Source organism: Vidua macroura, chromosome 2 (genome assembly GCF_024509145.1).
Source record: "Vidua macroura isolate BioBank_ID:100142 chromosome 2, ASM2450914v1, whole genome shotgun sequence".
NCBI lineage: Eukaryota > Metazoa > Chordata > Aves > Passeriformes > Viduidae > Vidua > Vidua macroura.
The window spans coordinates 50,983,657-51,003,858 of NC_071572.1; the positions used below are offsets into that span (position 1 = coordinate 50,983,657).

Sequence of the window (20,202 nt, forward strand, 5' to 3'; positions counted from 1 at the left end):
TCAGGGCCACGTTCAGTCTTTCCTTAAGCACTTCGAGCCATGGTGACTCCACCGCCTCCCTTAGCAGCGCATTCCAATGCCTAACCACCCTGTTTAGAAAATCCACCCAATGTCCAACCTTACACTCCCCTGGTGCATCTTGAGGCTTTGTCCTCTTATCCTACGGCTGGGTGCCTGGGAGGAGAGCCCGGACCCGACTTACTATAAGCTGCTTTCAAACCTCGCTGGCAGCAAACCTTCTCAGCAGCAGCTGCACTGCTCTTGCTTGGACCCACCAGCCACATGGACTTTTACAACCACCTGGCACAGACCACGGCTGCTACTTACAGACGGCGCTGCTCAGAGACCAGCGGGGAGAGGAGACGCCGCTCTCGGAGCCCGGGTAAGCGACAGCCGGGCAGCCCTCCCGGGGCCGCCACCACCGCCTTCCTTCTCCACAGCACCGGGGGGCAGCTCGGGAAGAGGGTATACTGTTCGTCCGGCAGGACGACCGGAGCTGCAGAAGGCACCGGGCAGCTGCCCAAGCGGTAACTGCAACGGCGGGGGTTGGGGAGCAGCAGCCCGGGCCGGGCCAGTCCTGGGGTCTGCCCCACACACCCCGGGCAGCGGCGGCACCACACGCGCGCGCGCGCGCTTCCGCCTCCCTCAGTGCCGCGGGGGCGGGGCCTCGCGCCACGCCATCACCGCGGCGACCGCGGCGCTGCTTCCTGCGCCCTTCCCGCGCCGCTTCCCGCTTCCCGCGCCGCTTCCCGCCGGCCCCGCGCGCCATGCTGACCTCGCGGACGTTCGTGAAGCGCACGCGGGCGGGCGCGGTGGTGAAGGTGGTGCGCGAGCATTACCTGCGCGACGACATCGTGTGCGGCGCCGCCGCGTGCCGCCTCTGCCCCCCCGCCGCGCCCGGCAACGGGAGCGCGCCCGGGCTGGAGGCGCGGCCCAGCGGCCCCGCCAGCAGCCTCTGCCCCGGGCCGCACTTCCTCCTGCCCGACACCAACCTGCTCCTGCACCAGGTGAGCGCCTCCGGGAGGGAGGGGAGGATGGTGTAGCCGCCTCAGCGCCGGGGAGGGCCCGCCGCTGCCTCCTCTCGGCCCGACCGGGCTCCATGTGGAGGCTCCAGCCTTCCCGCGCCGCACTTGCTGAATCCCTGTGGTGGGTGTAAGTTCCCGTGTGGGTTCTGGCGTCGCGCTGGAGGGGCGCGTTTGGCAGCGCTCTGCAGGCCTGGTTCCTCCCGTGTTTCCTGTGGCTGCTTGGTCCTTGCCTGGGTCTTTCTTTCTGCCTTGTTTAGTCTTGTCTTTCCCTGCCAGCTCCTGAGGAGAAGGCTATAGCATCAGCGAACTTGGTCTGGTCTTAGACTATGTTCCAGTTTTGGGGGGGGGGGGGGGGGGGGGGAGGAAGGAGTGTGTGTGTGATTTTTTGTTTCTTTTGTGGTTTTCTTTTTTGTTGTTGTTTGGTTTGGTTTAGTGGTTTCTTTTTTTTTCTGCCTGAATCAAAGGAATAAAGAACAGTATTTATTTATTTATCTATTCATTTATTTTGTTCATTGTGGTCTGGTATGGGTATGAAAAATCAATCAGAGAAAGTTGGTGGACTGTCAAGTAGCGATTGGGATCTTCATGTCGTCACTGAATTTTTGGATCTTCTCTGGTTTCTGAATTTTTCTAAATGCCTCTTCTGCTTTTCAGGGTGTAGGTTTAAGTTTTTTATGCTGTGATATTGATTTATTGTAATGAATAGAAGGTGTGAAATCATCCCATGTGCAGCTCTGGAAGCACGGGAGCAACTTCACTGTGCAGCTCGTCAATAGCTGTGCAGAGGATGGAGTCTGAGCAGGGCAGACAGTAGACTTTGAGGCTGGGAGGAATTCCCAGGTTTGATGTTTAACTTTTTCCTTTCATTGTTTTTGAATACCTGGGTAGAAAGTAGAACAGCCCTGTGCACACATCGGAGATTGTAACTAATTAATGAATTCTAACATGGAGTACTCTGGAGAGGGGAGCAACACTTGTGTGTTTTAGCAGAGATCCCAAAAGTTGTAAGGATTTTTGTCTCAAAACAGCAGGTCATGGGATGTTTTCAGCCTCTTACAAGTGGACTTCTTGGTCTCTCGTAGGTGAAATTGTATGTGTGTCCTATAGAATGCTCTGAGAATGTACCAGGGTGTGCTGAGGTGAACTGGAGAAGTGGGGATGAGGAAGCCTTGGTAAGGGTAGGGGAAGGTTTTGCCTAGAAACTGCAACACTTTTGCCGCAGTAAGACTTGGCCTGGTGCTTCAGCTTATGCATATAATAATGCTGGATTTCCTCTCCTATGAATATGGCTCTAAATCTTTCAGGTCATGTAAGCATCAGGTTCACAAGAGCTTGGTCTGGTATTGCTTTTTATTCTTTTAGCTGTGCCCTCTAGAACCTTACTGCTGTCTCATTTTGCAGGTGAGTTTGTACAGTTTCTTGCCACAAGGAAGTGAAGCTCCCATCTTTTTCCCACAACAGATTACATGGATTTCTAGTGTATATTTCTCTGTCTTAATGTCAGGAGTTGGCAAAGCAAAATGCTGAAAATTTTAACAAAATTCCTTAAAAAAGAAAAAGGTCTTTCAGAAGTGAAGAGCAGCTCAGAGAATGCTCATTGATTTGACTCCATGGAAATTAAAATTTCAGTTTAACAGTGAGATTGTTTCTGGAGAACTCAAACCTACATATGCATAGGCATGTCAGCTGTGTAAGAGTAGTTGGGTACCATTTTATGGCTTGCATTCCTCAAGGAGGCAGGCAGCCTGTAAATTACAGATTTCCATCAAATTGTGCATAGTTGCATTTTGTTTACTAAGGATAAATTTTATAGGAAACCATTTTATGTAAGCAAAATTTGTAGTGTACACTTGGCCTTACATTTGTCTGGAATCCTGCACACACTGGGGGCAAATTTGTTGGAAGTCACAATAAGTCTTTGTCTTCACTTCAGGTCGCAAAGAGCTGGAAAATCCTATTTGACTTTTTTTCCCACAAGGAGGCAAAAGCAACTTCATACACTGTCCAGTTTCCCAGTGATGAGGGGAAAAAGGCAGAAGGAGACCCACTCATTACTCCTGTTAGATTTTCATGTATTAGCCAAGGAAATATTTCAAGTCCTGTTATTGGATAGAATTAAACAACAATTTTGATTCATTTCCATTTTGTTCCTCAGATTGATATCCTTGAAGATCCTGTTATTAAGAATGTCATTGTGCTACAGACAGTCCTACAAGAAGTCAGGAATCGGAGTGCACCAGTGTACAAGCGAATTAGGGACGTGATTCAAAACCCAGAAAAACATTTCTATTCTTTCACCAATGAGCACCACAGGTAAAGGGTGGAATGGGGTATAACAAAGTTGTGCTGATATCCAGTAAAAGAAAGTAGAAGACAAAACTGGAACATGTGGACTGGAAGAAAAATTACACTGGTGTCATAGAACTATATATTTCTAAGGAATTCTTTTGAGAAGTAGTTGGTGTTCCAGGAGCTTTTCTGTCTATAGTTGGTATCAATCCATGTATGTTATGTAAAGAGAGTTAGAATATTGAATAATTAGCACTGTTATCTTGAGTAATAAGATACTGATTTTCCATTTTAGTGTCCCTTTTAAACATATTCCAATGCTTTATGAATATTGTCAACTTAGTCTGTAGCAGAATTCAAAAATCCATTAAGTTGGTAACAGAAAGCTCTGAGAAATGGAGATGCAATTAATTTGCCTTTATTTGTGCTCACAATTAGTTTCCAATACTGCAGTATCACAGTTCAAGGAATCTTGAATCCATAGTTCTAACAGCTTGAATGCAAACCTCTTCAGTTGTCTATGAGAAAGTTGTGTTAGAAATTAATACTTCCTTCCTATTTTCCTTTACCCATGTCTCCTGGCCTAATGAGTGTTACACATTTCATAGCAATTTCTTAGCAATCATACTTTTGGCCTAACAGCCTTGATCTTGTTTGTCTGAAAATTTTAAGTATAGATAAATTCTGGGATTTGTTTTGGTTTCTCAAACACGTCCCTTTGTTTTTAAAATTTATTTAGAGAAACGTACATAGAGCAAAAGCGGGGAGAAACTTCTAATGACCGCAATGACAGAGCCATTCGGGTAGCAGTGAAATGGTACAATGAACACTTGAAGAAAATAGAGGATGAGGAAAAGATTCAAGTTATCTTTTTAACAAATGACAGAATTAATAAAGAGAAAGCTCTGGAGGAAGGAATAACTGCCTATACATGTAAGTGAAGTAGTATGTACGTGTAATTTATTGCTCAAATCAACTGAGCAGTCACTTGATACCTAAATCTCATGCATCTCTTGCATAAATATTTACATGTGTGCTTTTGTAGGTGAGGAGTATATAAAAAGCTTGACAGCTAATCCTGAGCTTGTAGATCGTCTTGCTTGTGTATCTGATGAAGGGGTATGTTTTTATTTTCTTCTTATAAAATAAATTGATCACAAATGGCTTGCAGTATAATATTGCATACTGTATATCAGGGTACTGCCATCAGTTTAGAATACAAAGAGTTTGGACTTTATTAGTATTCTGGCAATTTAACTTTTTGACAACTGAAAAGTAAAAAGGAAATATTGCAGCCAATTTCAGTTCTGCTTATATGCCTGTTAGTGTGTATCTTGTAAAAAGACAGTTGCTTTAGATAACTATTGTGAAGATGAGAATAATAACAGAAACAACAAAGTGGAAACAAAATATATTGCAAACCATTTAGATCTTGATTTTGTGTCTGCTGGAAAATCTGTGTTAAGTTATTGATCAAAAGCATTTTCATTTGGTTATTAGTTAAGTTGACATAAATGCAGGCTGCAGCTCAAATATGAGCTACATCTTCTTCTATTTCCTTGTGCTTTGTGCTTATCAGAATCAAGACTCATATGTTCACATACAAGTGATATAGCTGAACACTTACCACAAAAATAGGAAAGTTAATTTCATCAGAGTTAGTTTTAACAGAATAGAGCTCTATGCAAGAGTGGGAAGAAAGAGGACTCAGGTATTCTCAGCAGTTAACTGTAGATCATTCAGGTGTAAGCAATTGTCTGACTGTTCTAAATTTTGGTCACAGTAATGTATTTTCATAATGTTTCCTATAGCTTACAGTACATACACTATGTGCCATACTCTTCTACTATGCTAACATTTTCTTGGTTAAGTGTCTGTTTAGTCACTATATCAAATCAACATAAAATTATGCAGTATGTTTTTAAGTAACTGCAGGACAACAAGAAAAGTTCCTGGAATTGCCACATTTTTATGCTTTTGATGCTTCATTAGAAAAAGTACTGCTTAATAATAGTTTTTTATTCTTGTGCATATTCATACCTACACACAGTTACAATTAGGGAGTTTGTTAGCTTGAGTGTGTCATGTTCCAGAGCTTGGTTTTGAAATTAACATGAATATAAAATACTGAAAATATCCTCTCCTGTTTTTATTTTTTTTTCTAAAGAAAGAAATAGAAGGTGGGAAAATAATATTCCCAGAACATATTCCTCTTAGCAAATTGCAGCAAGGAATAAAATCTGGTATTTACCTCCAAGGAACTTACAGGGCAAACAGAGAGAATTATCTTGAAGCTACTGTTTGGGTTCATGGAGATGCTGAAGAAAACAAAGAGGTGAGTTTTAATTTTACCTCCATGCAGTAAACTAACTAACCTTAGGAATGACTTAAAATTTAATTATTTCATGGTGACATATGTTAAAAGGGAGCATATTAATAATATTTTACTCTTCTGGGTTTTTTTCTGATGTTCTTGCTGATGTTTTCATATTTTATTTGTATGGATATAGAGTCCTGAAATGCTGACTGTGCTCTTTTTGGAAAAAGAATAATGTATTTAAATTACAGTTTGATAAAGTAATTGGTAAAATAAAGATTAATCTTGGTTGTTAATAGTTTTTTAACTGACATCTTAACAGTTTTTAAAACCAGTTTGAGATATATGGTGAAAGACAAAGGAACAACTGTATAGGAGGATTTTCAGGGAAAAAACCAGTCATGAGCCCTTGTGGGGGTCTCCTGCTTTGTTTCCCCCTGCTATTTTCCTGCCTGGTGAGGGGTAGATGAGCTGTTTCCCACCTAGCAGTTAATCCATCTATCTGCCTGCTGGATTCTCGGTTGGTGCAGTTGTACAAACACTGTTTCCAAGCAGTGGCAGTTGTCTCCTCCCTTCCTGTTTATGGCAGCTGGAGGTACTTCTCTTGTCTCTCTTCTATTCCTCTTTCTCAGTATCCTGCAAAAATAGAATTGTCTGACTTAATTAAAAAAAAAACCAAAAAACCCAGGAAAAACATATTTCTTATAAGAGCAGTTGGAATAAGATCATCTGTACTGTAAGAAACCTCGGCAAAGGAAAAAAGTGCATCACAACCATACTTTAAAATGTTCTTTGGAATGTAAAACATGTTTACTCTTCTGTTACACTGCTCTAGATTTGGGTCTTGTGTTTTCATCATAATGAATGTTTGCATTTCCATTTTGTTTTCTAAAAAAATCCAGATAATTGTACAGGGCCTGAAACATTTAAACCGAGCAATTCATGAAGATATTGTAGCCGTGGAGCTGTTGGCAAAAGATGAATGGGTGGCACCATCCTCAGTGGTCTTGCAAGATGATGGTCAGAATGAAGAGAACATTGAAAATGAAGAGGAGAAAGAGAACATTGTATGAAAGAAATAATCTTTCTTAACTGTGGTGTTATGAAAGAGATGAAATCTGTGGTATCCTGTGTTAGGCTTTAGATTTATATATCGTCCTTATAAAATGTGAATACAGAAATCATAAAACTTAATTGGAGTTGTACAGTTGTGTTAAATACATGATGGTGGATAAAATGGATCATTTTCAATTAGTCTCTGCTTGAAATTCCCACATTACTTTATTAAGTGTAATGAATCCAAAAGTTACTGAGTGGTAGTCATGTAATAATGTAAATCTGTATTTACTGTTATGCAGATTAGGATTTGTTAGAGTAGGTGTTGTACCATACTGACAGTCACTTTTTATAGGAAATACATACATTTGGAACCTGTTGTAAAATATTTTTGGGTCTTGCAGTAATTCCACATAATGTGCATGCCTGTACATGCATGTATGCCCTGTACAAGAAGATAATTTCTTTAAAAATCCACTTACTATCTTTCCACTGAATTTCATAGGAATGTTTTTTAATAATTATGTGGAGAATTACTGGAGAATTTTCAGGCAATGTAAAAGGACTCCAAAAAATTGAAATAATAGATTGTAAAATGACTTGGAAAATATTATTTGTTTGGGTTTTCTTAATGGACATCCTTTCAGAAAAATGAAGAACACCAGAAAAAGGCTGCAGAACACTGTCTTCTCCCACTGTCTCTGCTAAGTCACATCACATACTGATGTGATTTCAGTCGTGTCACATACTGAAAATACTAAAAGTCATGCAAAGCACAGGAAGGCACAGGATTATGTCCTTATAATGAGTTACAAAATGTTGCTACTAAGTTTTAAGTTATCTACTGTACTCTAACATGAGTTCAAACAGTTTTGTATTTTTAACCTGTGTTCTACCAGCTGAAGACTTCCATTAACAAGGACATGCTGAGGCCTACAGGAAGAGTAGTAGGCATTATAAAACGAAACTGGCGGCCGTATTGTGGGATGCTTTCCAAGTCACAGATCAAAGAGGTGAGGAAATAATCCACTTACTCTAAGTGCAGGGTTGGTTTTTCTTCTTTTTTTGGAAATTAATTGTTCCTTTTTCTGGTTGTCCGTAGGCAAGGCGCCATTTGTTTACACCAGCTGATCGCAGAATTCCTCGCATTCGAATAGAAACCAGACAAGCAGATACATTGGAAGGGCAAAGAATAATTGTTGCTATTGATGGTTGGCCCAGGAATTCCAGGTATCCTAATGTAAGTTTAGGCATTTTCTTCTGAACTTTTAACTACCTGATTTTTTTGTGTTTCTTAGGTAAAATATTTATCTGCAACACTGAGTAACTGCAAACAGTGTTGAGATGACGTTTAAATTTGCTGAGGTGTTATTTGATGGTGCAAATTAAGGAAGTCCCTAAATGGTTTAATTTGCACTTAACAACCAGCTATGGGGTTTCATACTTAAAAAGCTTACTCATCCAGTTCTGCAGTGAACATATATGTGCTACTGAAGGTGCGTTATATAGATTAACCGGGACTTTAGTTTGGGTTCCTAGAAGTGTGACTCTTTTGCTCTGATTTTGCTCATTCACACATACCAGTCACTGTTCAGAAATTTGACAAATGCACCCAGTGCACTCAAATTGCCAGTAGGGTTAAAGTAGTTAAAAGTTCAGTATAAATAACAGAGGCTGTATGAGAAACTGAGGACACTGCCTTCCATTTGTATTGAACACTAGCCAGGTTTTGATGTCTTTCAGTGGCTCCTGTGGGAATGCACAGCTTGTATTGAAGCAGAGCACAGGTGTCTCCCACTAGTTTAGAGAAATGAAGAGAACATGGAATATATGGAAAAAGCATTAAAACAAAGACAGCATTGCTGCAGAGAACTGAGGACAAAGGCAGAGTTGATGTGGTATTAGGGTGTGGGATACATGGCACAAGGCAAACCCATAGAGAAATTAGAGTGAATTAGTTCTGCTGCTTTTGCAGCAGTGGTTTTCCTTCCTCCAAAAATGATTTAATAAGTTTTGGAGTCTTAATTGTGAAGAATTTAGACCCATTCTAAGAAAATAGTCTGGATGGACTTGGTTCAGACTTACTGCATCAAATAAATATTTAAAATCAAATTTCTCCTAAAGATGAGAAAGTTAACCAAATTTAAAAAGATTGCTTCTACTGTGTAGCTTAATACAAGAATAACCTAAGGGTTAATGTTCTTACATACTTACTTTTGGACAAATGGTATTGCTTGATATATGTGTGTGTGTATGTACCTGTATTATTCCTCAGGGTCATTTTGTAAAGAATTTGGGAAGCGCTGGAGATAAAGAAACAGAGACAGAAGTTCTTTTGCTTGAACATGATGTTCCTCACCAGGCTTTTTCTCAAGCTGTCCTTAGTTTCCTACCAAAAATGCCATGGAGCATTACAGAAGAGGTAATAATTTGTAAATTATTGTAGTAATTACTGTGCCTTCCCCTTCAATGCAAACTCTGACATTCTAGAATATCCCAATGCACCAGAAATAGATGAGAAATGTTGTGCAGGACTGTTCTGTCTTAGTGGGAACTTTCAGCTGGATTTCTGATGGAAACAAGACCTCTTCAAGTTTTTGCATTTTGGCTAAAACTGCATTTGTGGGGGATAAATATTTTAAGATAAAGATGATACTGCAGGTTTTGTTAAAGAATAAAGATAAAAGAAGATTTTTTGCAAAGGAGAAAGATAGCTATTTTGCAAGGATAGATACTTACAAAGTGTGCAGCTCCTTTCAATTATCTAGACATCTAAGCCTTGGAAAGCTAAACTTCAGAGCAGTCATATCCAAGACACATCATTCAGCTGGACATCAGTCAAAATTTTACTTGAAAAAATCTTCAATTCCTTATGCTGCGAATTCTAAGATTGTGATGAAACTATGGTTGTGTTCCGATTCTCTTCCTCATTTCTGTAAAACAAAAAAAAAAATTAGTACTTTTGTGTTGTTTTCTCTGTCATTGTAGTTTCTGCATATCTGTTTTGATCTTGTCATAAAACAAACAAACCGCCCAAAACAAAATAAACATTCTGAAAATACTTGGTTGCTGGGGAAAATCTTATGTAACGTGCCTTTCTCAAATGATCATTTTTACTTGGAAAAGGAAGGTGTTCTTGAAAACAATTTTTTGTTTCTTTTAAATTTCAGGATATGAAACACAGGGAGGACTTAAGGCATCTGAGTGTTTGTAGTGTTGATCCTCCTGGTTGTACAGATATTGATGATGCATTGCATTGCAGAGAAATAGGAAATGGAACTCTAGAGGTATTGTATCAATCTAGTCATTTATTTACTTACTTCTTCCTTTATTTTACAAATATACGTGCAAAGTTCCAGATCTGTTATAAATAAATTAATGGTGTTTGCACAGCTGCAAGATGGTAATAAAAAGGGGAGTTAATTTGCATCAGATCAGTGTCAAAAGTGGGAATTTAGTGTCTTCTAAATTCACCCTGCTTTATCCTCATTTGGCATGAGAATTTAACATAAAATTTATTTACTGTTTTAGCTAAATAGTATAAACAAGGATATTTACAGCTAGGATAAGGAACTATGAAAAAAAGAAAAAATTAAGCTACTGCTGTAATGCCTGTGGAATTACTGTTTTATTTTTAAAAAGGCAGTAAAAAGCTACAGGCTTAACACCAGCTCTCTACTCCCTTATATCTGATTCAGTCAGATTGTCTTCTTTAGAAATTAATTTGGAATTGTAATAGTAGGGTGTGCCAGACTAGAAAGTCCAGCAAACAGAATAGCAAAAAGAAGTTTGCAGTGAGTCTTGAAGAACATGAAAGAGGTTATTTGGGCCCTCAAAGAAAAGCTGCATTGGTCATGAATATAACTTCCCCTAAATGTACAAATGCTGTTTTTTTTGATAATTGCTGCAACTGTTACTTTTTTAATATCAGTGTGATGGGTTTAAACTATTCTTATTATGAAATATGGGAGGTGCTGAAAGGAACTGGGAATGGATAAATTGGTTTATAAAAATGTGGTTAAGTTTCTTTCACTCTGAAAACTGTTTCTCTTTCATGAGGTGCATAACGTGATGCTTGTTTTTTAGGTTGGTGTACATATTGCAGATGTCAGTCATTTTATTCGCCCAGGAAATGCTTTGGATGAGGAGTCAGTAAAAAGAGGAACAACAGTGTATCTGTGTGAAAAAGTAATTCTTTTCTACAGCTTCTTGTGTGATTAAGTGGTTGGATTTTCATTGCTTTCCTCTTTTAATTCTTGGGAGTGGAGATACTCTTTCTGAACTAAGGAGAAAAAAAAAGACAGTTTGTCTAAGACAATTTTATTTTCTGGTTTATCTGTTAAAAACCACTATCTAGACAATATCCCATTCAACTCTGGTTTGAAGCATTATTAGCAAGTGGTTCTGAAACTGGAATAGTGTTTTAATTTCAATCTGAAATTGAAGAAGTGGCCCAATTTTGCCTTTTCCATTGGTTTTTGTGTTTTTTTGTGAGTGCTAACTCTCTGAAGGTTCCTGTGATTTGCATTCATTAATGCTATAGATTTAGTCCTGGTTTATTTCTTCCAGACCATGATTTCTTTTCAGAAATCACTGGTACTAAAAAGATGGTAACTAAAAGGAATCTTAGAATTAATTTTCTTCAAGTGGCTCACTTTTCTTTCAGTAGTCTGAGCTTTTTTTGGCCAAAAAAAAAAAAATCTCCAAGCTTTTATTATATTGAAAATCAGGAAGTTAAAATACTAACTTATTTTATTCTTTACTTTGCAGAGGATTGATATGGTTCCAGAGCTACTTAGTTCCAACTTATGCTCTCTGAGATCTAATGTGGACAGGTATATGTATATGACCCATACTTTGATCCAGGCAAGAAACTACTGTGGTTTATATAGGGATTTTAAGAGATTGTCCCCTCCTTCTCTTCTCTCTCTCCCACACAGGCTTGCATTTTCATGCATATGGGAAATGAACCATAAGGCTGAAATTCTAAAAACCAGATTTACAAAGAGTATTATTAATTCCAAGGTAAGTCATGTAAATATTACTATAATTCTGAAATAAAAAGCTGTACACGGTATTATAAAAACAATGATCAACAAACTTGATAATAAAGTTTTCTTTCTGATTAATTATTTATATTTTATTAGCATTAGAAGATTGTGCTGAAATACTAAAAATAAAGAAAATGTTTGATTCTTCAGTGTTCTTCTCAGCATCTAAAGCTGCATTGTTTACGTGTGCAGTTACTGTGTGTATGATGCATATAGGACGTTGTTTATTTAGCCTGAAACAAATACCAGCTAATCAGTTAAATTCAGTGGATTCTGTGGATATTCAATACATTTCTGAAAACTAGACTTCCAATGTATAAAACACATGTGATCAGCAAAAGAAAACCCACTGTAAATGCCTGGTATATCTTAACATCTTAGACAGATCTGTCCTCATTTGTCCATTATTCTTTGTGAATAAAAGGCATGTAGGTATTGAATGTAAAGCTTTGTATTATTGTGAACCAAATTACGACAGCAAGCCACACGTTCTGCAAGACAGAAAGAACTATGTTGTTTTTTTTTTAGTGTTCAATTATGTATCATGATGTCTGGTTTTTTTAACCTCTTCAAGGCTTCTCTTACATATGCTGAAGCACAGATGAGAATCGATTCAGCAACTATGAATGATGATATTACTAGCAGCCTACGTCGATTAAACAAATTAGCAAAAATTCTGAAGAAGAAAAGAATTGATAATGGGTAAGCCATTATTTGTTATCTGTAATACCTGTTACCTTTTCCCCCTTTTTTTCTGACTGTTCTTGCTGTCAAAATATATTATGGTTCTGTGTCCATTTTTCTAGTGAAAATCTTGTGAAAGAGAAATATTTTGCCATTTTAATTTGCATAAGAATGCTTATCCTTATTTCCCAAAATTTATAAATTTGGGATATTTACTTTTTCTTCAAGATCAATCAATATGGATCTCACAGAGTCATAAAAGCACAACTATAGGGGTAGCATTTGAAATTTTAGGAGCTTCTATTGTTTGTATTTGCTTGACATTTCCTGAAAATTTGAACATTACACAATTTTATTTTTAATTTCTGCTAATTTTAAATTACAGTGTCAAGGTAACCCCAGATGATGTTACAGGCTTGCAGCTCAGCTGCTCTGTCTGCTTTACTGTAATTTTTTAATACCACTTAACTATGTTGCAGAGCCTTGACACTTGCGTCACCAGAAGTTCGTTTCCACATGGACAGTGAAACTCATGATCCTATTGATCTGCAGACTAAGGAGCTTAAGTATGCATTTTATTTGTTAGTTAATTCAGGGTAGGGATGGAATTAAAGACGTGTTTAAGTAGCAACATGTAATGATTTACAAAGTTCCTGTAATAGTGCAGGGCCGTCATAGAATTAGAGGATGGTTTGAGGAGGAAGGAACCTTGGAAGCTTACCTTGTTCTAGCCCCCCTGCCATGGGCCCAGACACTTCCCACTAGACCATGTTGCTTAAAGCCCCACCCAGCCTGTGCATGAATGCTTCCAGTGATAAAGCATCCACAACTTCTTTGTCGAGCTGATCATCAGAAAGAGAATTCCTCTATTTTACTGCAGTATTTATTTAGTGAGTCTTGAGCTCTATGCTTCATATGTGAACTTTGTAAGAAGAAGTCAAGAGGTTTACCTGTTGGTTTTTTCAGGCATTTTAATGAGCATTTTTCTTGATTTTAATGTTTAGAATATTTCAGGGTTTTTTTTTTTTTCTTTTGAGTCAGTATTTGGAGCTTAATAAGCATTGTTTTTAGCCTTATAATTGCTTGCCTACTTGTATAAATGTTCAAAACCACTAATTAATAATAATTAATGTTATGTAACATTGTTAGGATGGTGGAGTGTTTCTTCATTAGGCACTCAAAGTAAATGTCTAATGCTTTTCTAACAATATAAAATATTTATCTTGATAGAGAGACAAATTCCATGGTTGAAGAGTTCATGTTGCTTGCCAATATTTCTGTAGCACAAAAAATTTATGACGAGTTCCCAGAGTTTGCCTTGCTCCGGAAACATCCTGCTCCTCCCCCATCAAATTACGACATCCTTGTAAAGGCTGCAAAGTCCAAGGCAAGTTCTTACCATGCTAATTAAGTGAATTAATTATGAAAATATGTATTTTGTTTCTGGTTGGCCACTTATCTAGGAGTAAGGGCTGGAAAGCAGTATTTCAAAAGTGTATCAGCTACACTTTGAAATCCCTGGTATTTTTAGCAGGATAATTGTACCTCTAGGTGAAAGGAAGGTGTGCTTTTTAAAACCTTTCTTAGGTAAAGAAAACATACCATTCTCTTAAGTCTTACATTGTAGCACTTGTGAGCTGTGAATGTTTCTCCTCACCAAGTCACATGTGATTTTTGAGAGTTTTTGACTTTGGATCACATACATTATTGATGTACTTAAAAATTGATCAGTCACATCAAATAACACATTTATTTTAAAGTCAGGAAATAAGAAAATGTTTTTATAGTTTCCATCTTCTCCATAGATCAGCTAGAGGTTTATTTAGCCTGAAACAAATCTAATTTAATTAAGGAGTCTGAAGAGAAAAAATCAGTTTTCCAGTTTCAGGATCTTATTTGAGCTAAACTTCTAATTTTGTAGTTACTGTGATGTACATTCACATTTCCTTTCCCTTCAGATCTTTCTCCACCCCCTTTTTTTTTCTTAAGGTTAAGAGAGGAACTTCCAGATTCTCTCAGTGTGACATAAATAGCCAAGTCTAAACCTAGCCTATTTAATTTTCCACTGCTGTAAAACTGGAATAATGATAATGATTTAATTTATGTTCTGAAAACTATTTTTAAAGTATTGTTTTATTTGGAAAGCTAAATTCCTGTGCATAGGTAAACATTCTTTTAAATAAACCAAAGTGGCTTTTTTACTGCTTTTGACACAACCATCACAATTAGGTATTAATATGCTGTGTTTATACTTTTTTAATAAAAATGTAATTATCTTAACATAATACAGGCATAATTTGATCTCTGAATCCTATTTTATTGTCAGTGCTATATGTGATGGAAAGATCACATGTGATCATGTGATGAAATTTACCTTGTGTTTCTGGAAGTTAAAAATGCATTATGTATTTTCACACTACCTGAATTTTTATCAGAGATCATTGGCAAACAGGGAAAAAAATGTCATACACTATACTCATTTTACATTTCACTTTTCCAAGTATACATTATAATAATTTTGCAGAGGAAATACCATAAAGTCAATTACTTACCCTGTGCTTGGGTGAGAATCTTTGTGTGGCATAAATACATGTTTGGTTTTTTTTTAACATTCTTTCTGATTTAATAAAAGGATAAAAGAATAAAACCAAAGGAAATAAAATTTTGTTAATATTGGCATAAAGTATTTCTTAGTTCAGAATGGGTGTCTTTTCTGAATTATAGGCTACTGAGTCAGCATTTTGATTTTGCATAGTGCACTACTAATAATGAGGGAAGGACCTGTGCATGGATGGATTTTGTTTGCTTTTGTAGTAGTAGCATTCCATCATGTTATTAGGTGCTATACCTGTGCCTGTTTCTAAGATTATCCTAGATGTAGCTGTTACATTTCTGTTTATATTCTTAAAATTTGCTAATAATACTTGGCCTTTTTTGTTTCTTCTCTTCTTTCAGAATTTGGAAATTAAGACAGATTCAGCAAAAGCTTTAGCTGAATCATTAGACAAAGCTGAATCTCCTACATTCCCCTACCTAAATACACTGCTGCGAATTTTGACCACTCGCTGCATGATGCAAGCTGTTTATTTCTGCTCGGGAATGGACAATGATTTTCATCATTATGGTTTAGCCTCACCTATTTATACTCACTTTACTTCACCTATTAGAAGGTACTTGTATTTTACAAAAGTTTCTGAGAAAAGAAATAAGTGATTTATTTGTGAAGAAATGGTGGTGTTGTCCACTTAAAAGGTTTCTGTTCAGTGTTAGATTTCAGTTGAACCAGCAGTGGCTTATGTAGCAGTCCATCTTTATGTACACTCCCAGGTTTACTGTCCACAGCTCCTAGGGTTTAGTAACATTAAAAAAAAAAATCAGTAGGAATCCATCTCTAATGCACATGTCTGGCATAGAAATGCACTTCAGGGTCAGTCAGCAGTAGTCTTAGCCAGAGACTGAGGCAGAGTTTGCTCAGTCATCTTTGAGATTGAAACTGTGTTTAAATTTTGAGGAGACTGAATTTTCCATATGAAAACACTGGTAATTGGTAACTGAAAACATTGGTAATTGGCAGCTGTTGCATGCAATGAAATCATACTTCTTGGAAAAGTACATTAGTTTTTTTGTCTGACCAAGAAGTCACTGAGTTTTGAAGAAAATAATTGTTATCATGCTCCTGAGAAACATTTCAAGTGAAATCTCTTGGATGTGGATTAAAATTCCTATGCTTTTATATGGACAATTTGTAGAACTTCTAGGAGTCCAAATGGTAAATTTTAGTTCTTACCAGATGTATTAAAAAGTTCCTCACCAAAGTACCAGATGTATTAAAATGTTCCTCGCTTAAATTCTAATAAGTTATGTAACAAGAAGTTCAAATGTGATTATGCTTTGCAGATCTCTGGCATTGAGATATTATTCTACACTAAACTTGTCTAATTTCATGGGAAAGGGAAGAAGGATTGGCTTAAAATGCCATGGTGAAAGATTATTCTTTAGTCCAAAAATTCAACTTTGTTTCTTTTTCTGGCACAATGAAGAATTTATCTTAGCAAACAGTATCCTGGCTTTACAGTGCATCTTTGGTCAGCAAAGAGATGGATGCTGAATTAATAGAGGGAGTTGTTAGCAGACTGTCATTATTCAAAAAACTTAAATCTGTAAGATTCACAAAAACAAACGTATGTTCAGAAACTTTATTAATTCTGAAAAACTATGTATTACTATGTCACTGATGATTTTAACCTCATCTTTGCAGGTATGCTGATATCATAGTCCATCGGCTTTTGGCAGTGGCCATAGGAGCAGACAGTACTTACCCAGAACTGACAGATAAACACAAACTGGCAGAGATGTGTAAAAATCTTAATTACCGACATAAAATGGCACAATATGCACAAAGAGCCTCTGTGGCATTCCATACACAGGTAAGTAGTTCTGAGATGTTATGTTCACCTATGGACACTGCTAGGGCAAAAAGAACCAAGAGTGCAGAAATTATAAAGGCTGAGGAATGCTTCTGACAAAAAGCTTAAAACATTATTTTGCTCATTCTGAAAAACTCAGACTGGCATCTTGAGGATTCTTTTAGTTTTGTGCTTTTATAAGTATGAATGCTTAATCCTACAGTAATGTTATAAGTGGTTTGTGATTTTTTAAATCTGCTTTCAGGATATGCTGTGTAATTATCACTAAATATAGATGTATATTTGTATGTTTTATTTTTCTGAGATAGTGTATCTGTAATTCAGAAGATAATGTTCTAGTGCTTTTTTTTTTTTCTTATTTGTGTGTTCTGCTTTTTTACAGCTCTTCTTCAAAACCAAGGGAGTAGTAAATGAAGATGCATATATATTATTTATAAGAAAAAATGCAATTGTGGTTCTGATTCCCAAGTATGGCTTAGAAGGAACAGTCTTCTTTGAAGAAAAGGATAAACCAACACCAAAACTGGAGTACAACAGTGAGGTATGTTCTTACTATTATTCTTAAGGTTTGTTCTTAAACACCTTTATTTTTTGATTTGGTAAGCAAGCAGAATGACTAAACTCTATTCCAGTTGGATATAGAAGGATGAGGCTTTTCTAAATGCAAGTTCATTAATCTCTAATAGTAATGAATGCCACTATAGTCTTTGTAAGTCTAAATAAGTAGGTTCTGAGGGAATTTGTTTCTGTAATAGATAGTACTGACATTTAATTATCTGATTAATTACTGCAGAAAATGCGTGTACCACATATTACAACACAGAATATTCACTACAGTAATTTTTGGTTTATTTTTATTTACATGTTAACAATGCTATTTTCATACAAAAATATTTATTTGTATAAAAACATAAGCTGTTGCAAATAGTGAGTATTTATACAAAATCTGAACTTTCAGGTGCCATCACTTACTGTTGAAAACACAACACTATGTGTATTTGATAAAGTTAAAGTGAACATTATGTTAGACGACTCCAACATCCAACATCAGAAAATGCGGATGGTCTTGGTAGAGCCCAAGGTAAGGCACAAAATTCTTAGAACCATATTATCCTTCAGTAATGTTAAAAAGTCATCGTGGTAAAATTGAAATTTAATCCAGAAGAAAAAACATAATTTAGCAGCAGCTTGTAATGACTGCTTCATATCCACTCTCAATAAAACACGGGTCTGTCTTCACTGGTTGTTGAAAAGAATAGAGCCCTCTAAATTAAACTTCTGTTCTGGGCCCATCAGGATATTTCCACTGTTGGGAATGATAATGATTTGCTGAAGTAATGTATTGAATTTCACAGTTCTGTAATTAGGTGTCCCTTTGAAAATCTGCCCAAATTTGGTAGGGTGTTCTCTTTATTATAGTGAACTACACTGTAACTGTGATGGGTGGCTCAGCTCTGTATAATTGCTGAGTGTCAATGGCAGTTCTATCTTACTACTCCCACAATATAAAAATTGTCTCTTGATAATATTGTAAGAACTGTAATGTCCTAATAATTGTCTCTAGTCTCAAGACTTTTCAGTTCTAGCTTCTTTGTGCATTTGGGACACAGGGAGTTTCACTTGCTCTCATACTTTAGGCCTGATAAGTATTTTGCATGACATTACAAAATCGTGCTCTTAGAGTAAGGTAAATGTAACTTTCTTGGTAAACAGATTGTTGCATCAATTGCGCATCCCTTATCACAGAGGAAAAGGACAACCCAAATTAAGGAAAAGCTTCTTTCTGTTTATACAATCAAACAACTATTACTTTTTTTCTTTGAGAAATCATGTAAATATGTTCTGATCTTTGAGCTGTTGTATGAGCTTGAACCATACAATGGTTTGGGTTGCAAGGACCTTTTAACGATCATTTAGTTCCAATTCCCCTGCCATAGGCAGGGACACCTTCCATAATATCAGGTTGCTCAAAACCCCATCCAACCTGGCCTTGAACACTTCCAGGGATGGAGCATCCACATCTTCTCTAGGAAACCTGTTTCAGTGCTTCATCACTCAGAATAAAGCACTTTTTCCTAACACCTAAACTAAACCTACTCTCTTTCAAGTGGGAGCAGTCCCCACTTTCCTGTCACTGGATGATGCCCTTGTGAAAAGTGCCTTTTCAGCCTTCTTGTAGGATCCCCTTTCAGGTCCTGGAACCTGCTCAAAGGTCTCCCTAGAATCTCTTCTCTAGGCTGAATAACTTCAACTCTGTCAGCCTTTCCTCACAGGAGAGCTGTTTCATTCAGCCCTCTGATCATTTTCCTGGCCCTCCTGTGAACTCAGTCCAACAGGTCCACATCCTTCCTCTGCTGGGACCCCCAGAGCTGGATGCAGCACTGCAGGTGGGGTCAGAATCCTCTCCCTGTCCCTGCAGCCCACACTGCTTTGGATGCAGCCCAGGACATGTTTGGCTTTCTGGGCTGTGAGTGCACATTGCTGGGTCATGTTCAGCCTCTCATTCACCAGCACCCCCAAGTCCTTCCCAGCAGGGCTGCTCTGATCTGTCCATCCCTGAGCCTGGGTGAGGTGAATCCCTGTGATTTCAAAAACTGGGACTAGAAAATAAAAATTGTAGCAGAGAGGAGCCCATGTGTTCTGATGTGCATTCACATGCTGAGCTGCCCTCTGCTTCTGCTCAGCTTGTCAAGAGCTTCTGTTGAGGCCATGACTCCAGTCTGAGGGACACTTTGAAAACAGACACAAAGTAAGGCTAATGCAAGCTGATGGTTGGGGTGGCTTTGTCAGGAGGGGTCCTGTTGCTTCTCTTTGCCTTTTTCAGCTTTTGTTTCAGGTGAGTGTTCTACCTCTGATTGTTCTAAGATGGTAGGTGAATGACTCTTAGGTGATTATCTAACTCAGAAGTTTCTGATGTTGGCACAGTGTTTGTAAAAGGTCTGTACAAATAAACTCAAGTTTTAATAGGATAGCAAAAAATGAATAAAAATGTTCTGATTTCTGTTTTTTTTCTTACTGTAGATATTAGGAAATGATATGCATACAAGTCTCTCTGCAGAGGCAAGCAGCAAGGAAGAACCAGAGAAAAAGAAAAAGAAGCGACAAAAATAGCTGGAAATAAAAGTTAAGATGACATCACAAGTACTTGCATTAACATATTTTTCCCTATGGGCAAAAAAAGTTGCTAGAAGCAGGTTTTGTTTACTTTTTAAATACACATTTTAATAATCTGTAAAGAATTTTTTTAAAGCTCCTTTTTTATGATGATGAATGCAGAACAAATTTTAAAATGATGTATATCTACACCTTTGTCCTGTGGGTGAAAATAAATATTTCTGCAAAGTGAAGAAATT

At 37.6% G+C, this 20,202-nt stretch overlaps 2 protein-coding genes across 6 annotated transcripts in view; one reads left to right on the forward strand and one right to left on the reverse strand.

Moving 5' to 3' along the window:
* PIBF1 (progesterone immunomodulatory binding factor 1) overlaps positions 1-607 on the reverse strand; it is a 105,280-nt gene extending 104,673 nt beyond the window's left edge. For all 5 annotated transcript variants that reach the window (XM_053971147.1, XM_053971148.1, XM_053971145.1 and 2 more), the window contains exon 1: positions 328-607. The gene's annotated coding sequence lies outside the window, so the exon portion shown is untranslated. The remainder of the gene's footprint in view (positions 1-327) is intronic.
* A 160-nt stretch (positions 608-767) lies between these two features.
* Positions 768-20,200, forward strand: DIS3 (DIS3 homolog, exosome endoribonuclease and 3'-5' exoribonuclease). The gene is made up of 21 exons (XM_053970069.1): positions 768-1,007; positions 3,181-3,338; positions 4,054-4,247; positions 4,360-4,433; positions 5,482-5,649; positions 6,534-6,698; positions 7,587-7,700; positions 7,790-7,927; positions 8,963-9,109; positions 9,858-9,974; positions 10,774-10,875; positions 11,458-11,522; positions 11,628-11,712; positions 12,313-12,440; positions 12,902-12,988; positions 13,653-13,809; positions 15,378-15,592; positions 16,681-16,849; positions 17,232-17,390; positions 17,808-17,930; positions 19,871-20,200. The coding sequence occupies exons 1-21, from the start codon at positions 768-770 to the stop codon at positions 19,958-19,960; spliced, it is 2,895 nt and encodes a 964-aa protein (XP_053826044.1). The 3' UTR covers positions 19,961-20,200.
* Positions 20,201-20,202: the final 2 nt, after the last annotated feature.

Bases quoted from the DNA above. Each gene is read 5' to 3' on its own strand.
- DIS3 (XM_053970069.1), top strand. From the start codon at position 768: ATGCTGACCTCGCGGACGTTCGTGAAGCGCACGCGGGCGGGCGCGGTG. The intron at 3,339-4,053 runs GTAAAGGGTGGA...AAATTTATTTAG, and splicing joins TTCACCAATGAGCACCACAG to AGAAACGTACATAGAGCAAA. The intron at 17,391-17,807 runs GTATGTTCTTAC...CTGAACTTTCAG, and splicing joins AACTGGAGTACAACAGTGAG to GTGCCATCACTTACTGTTGA.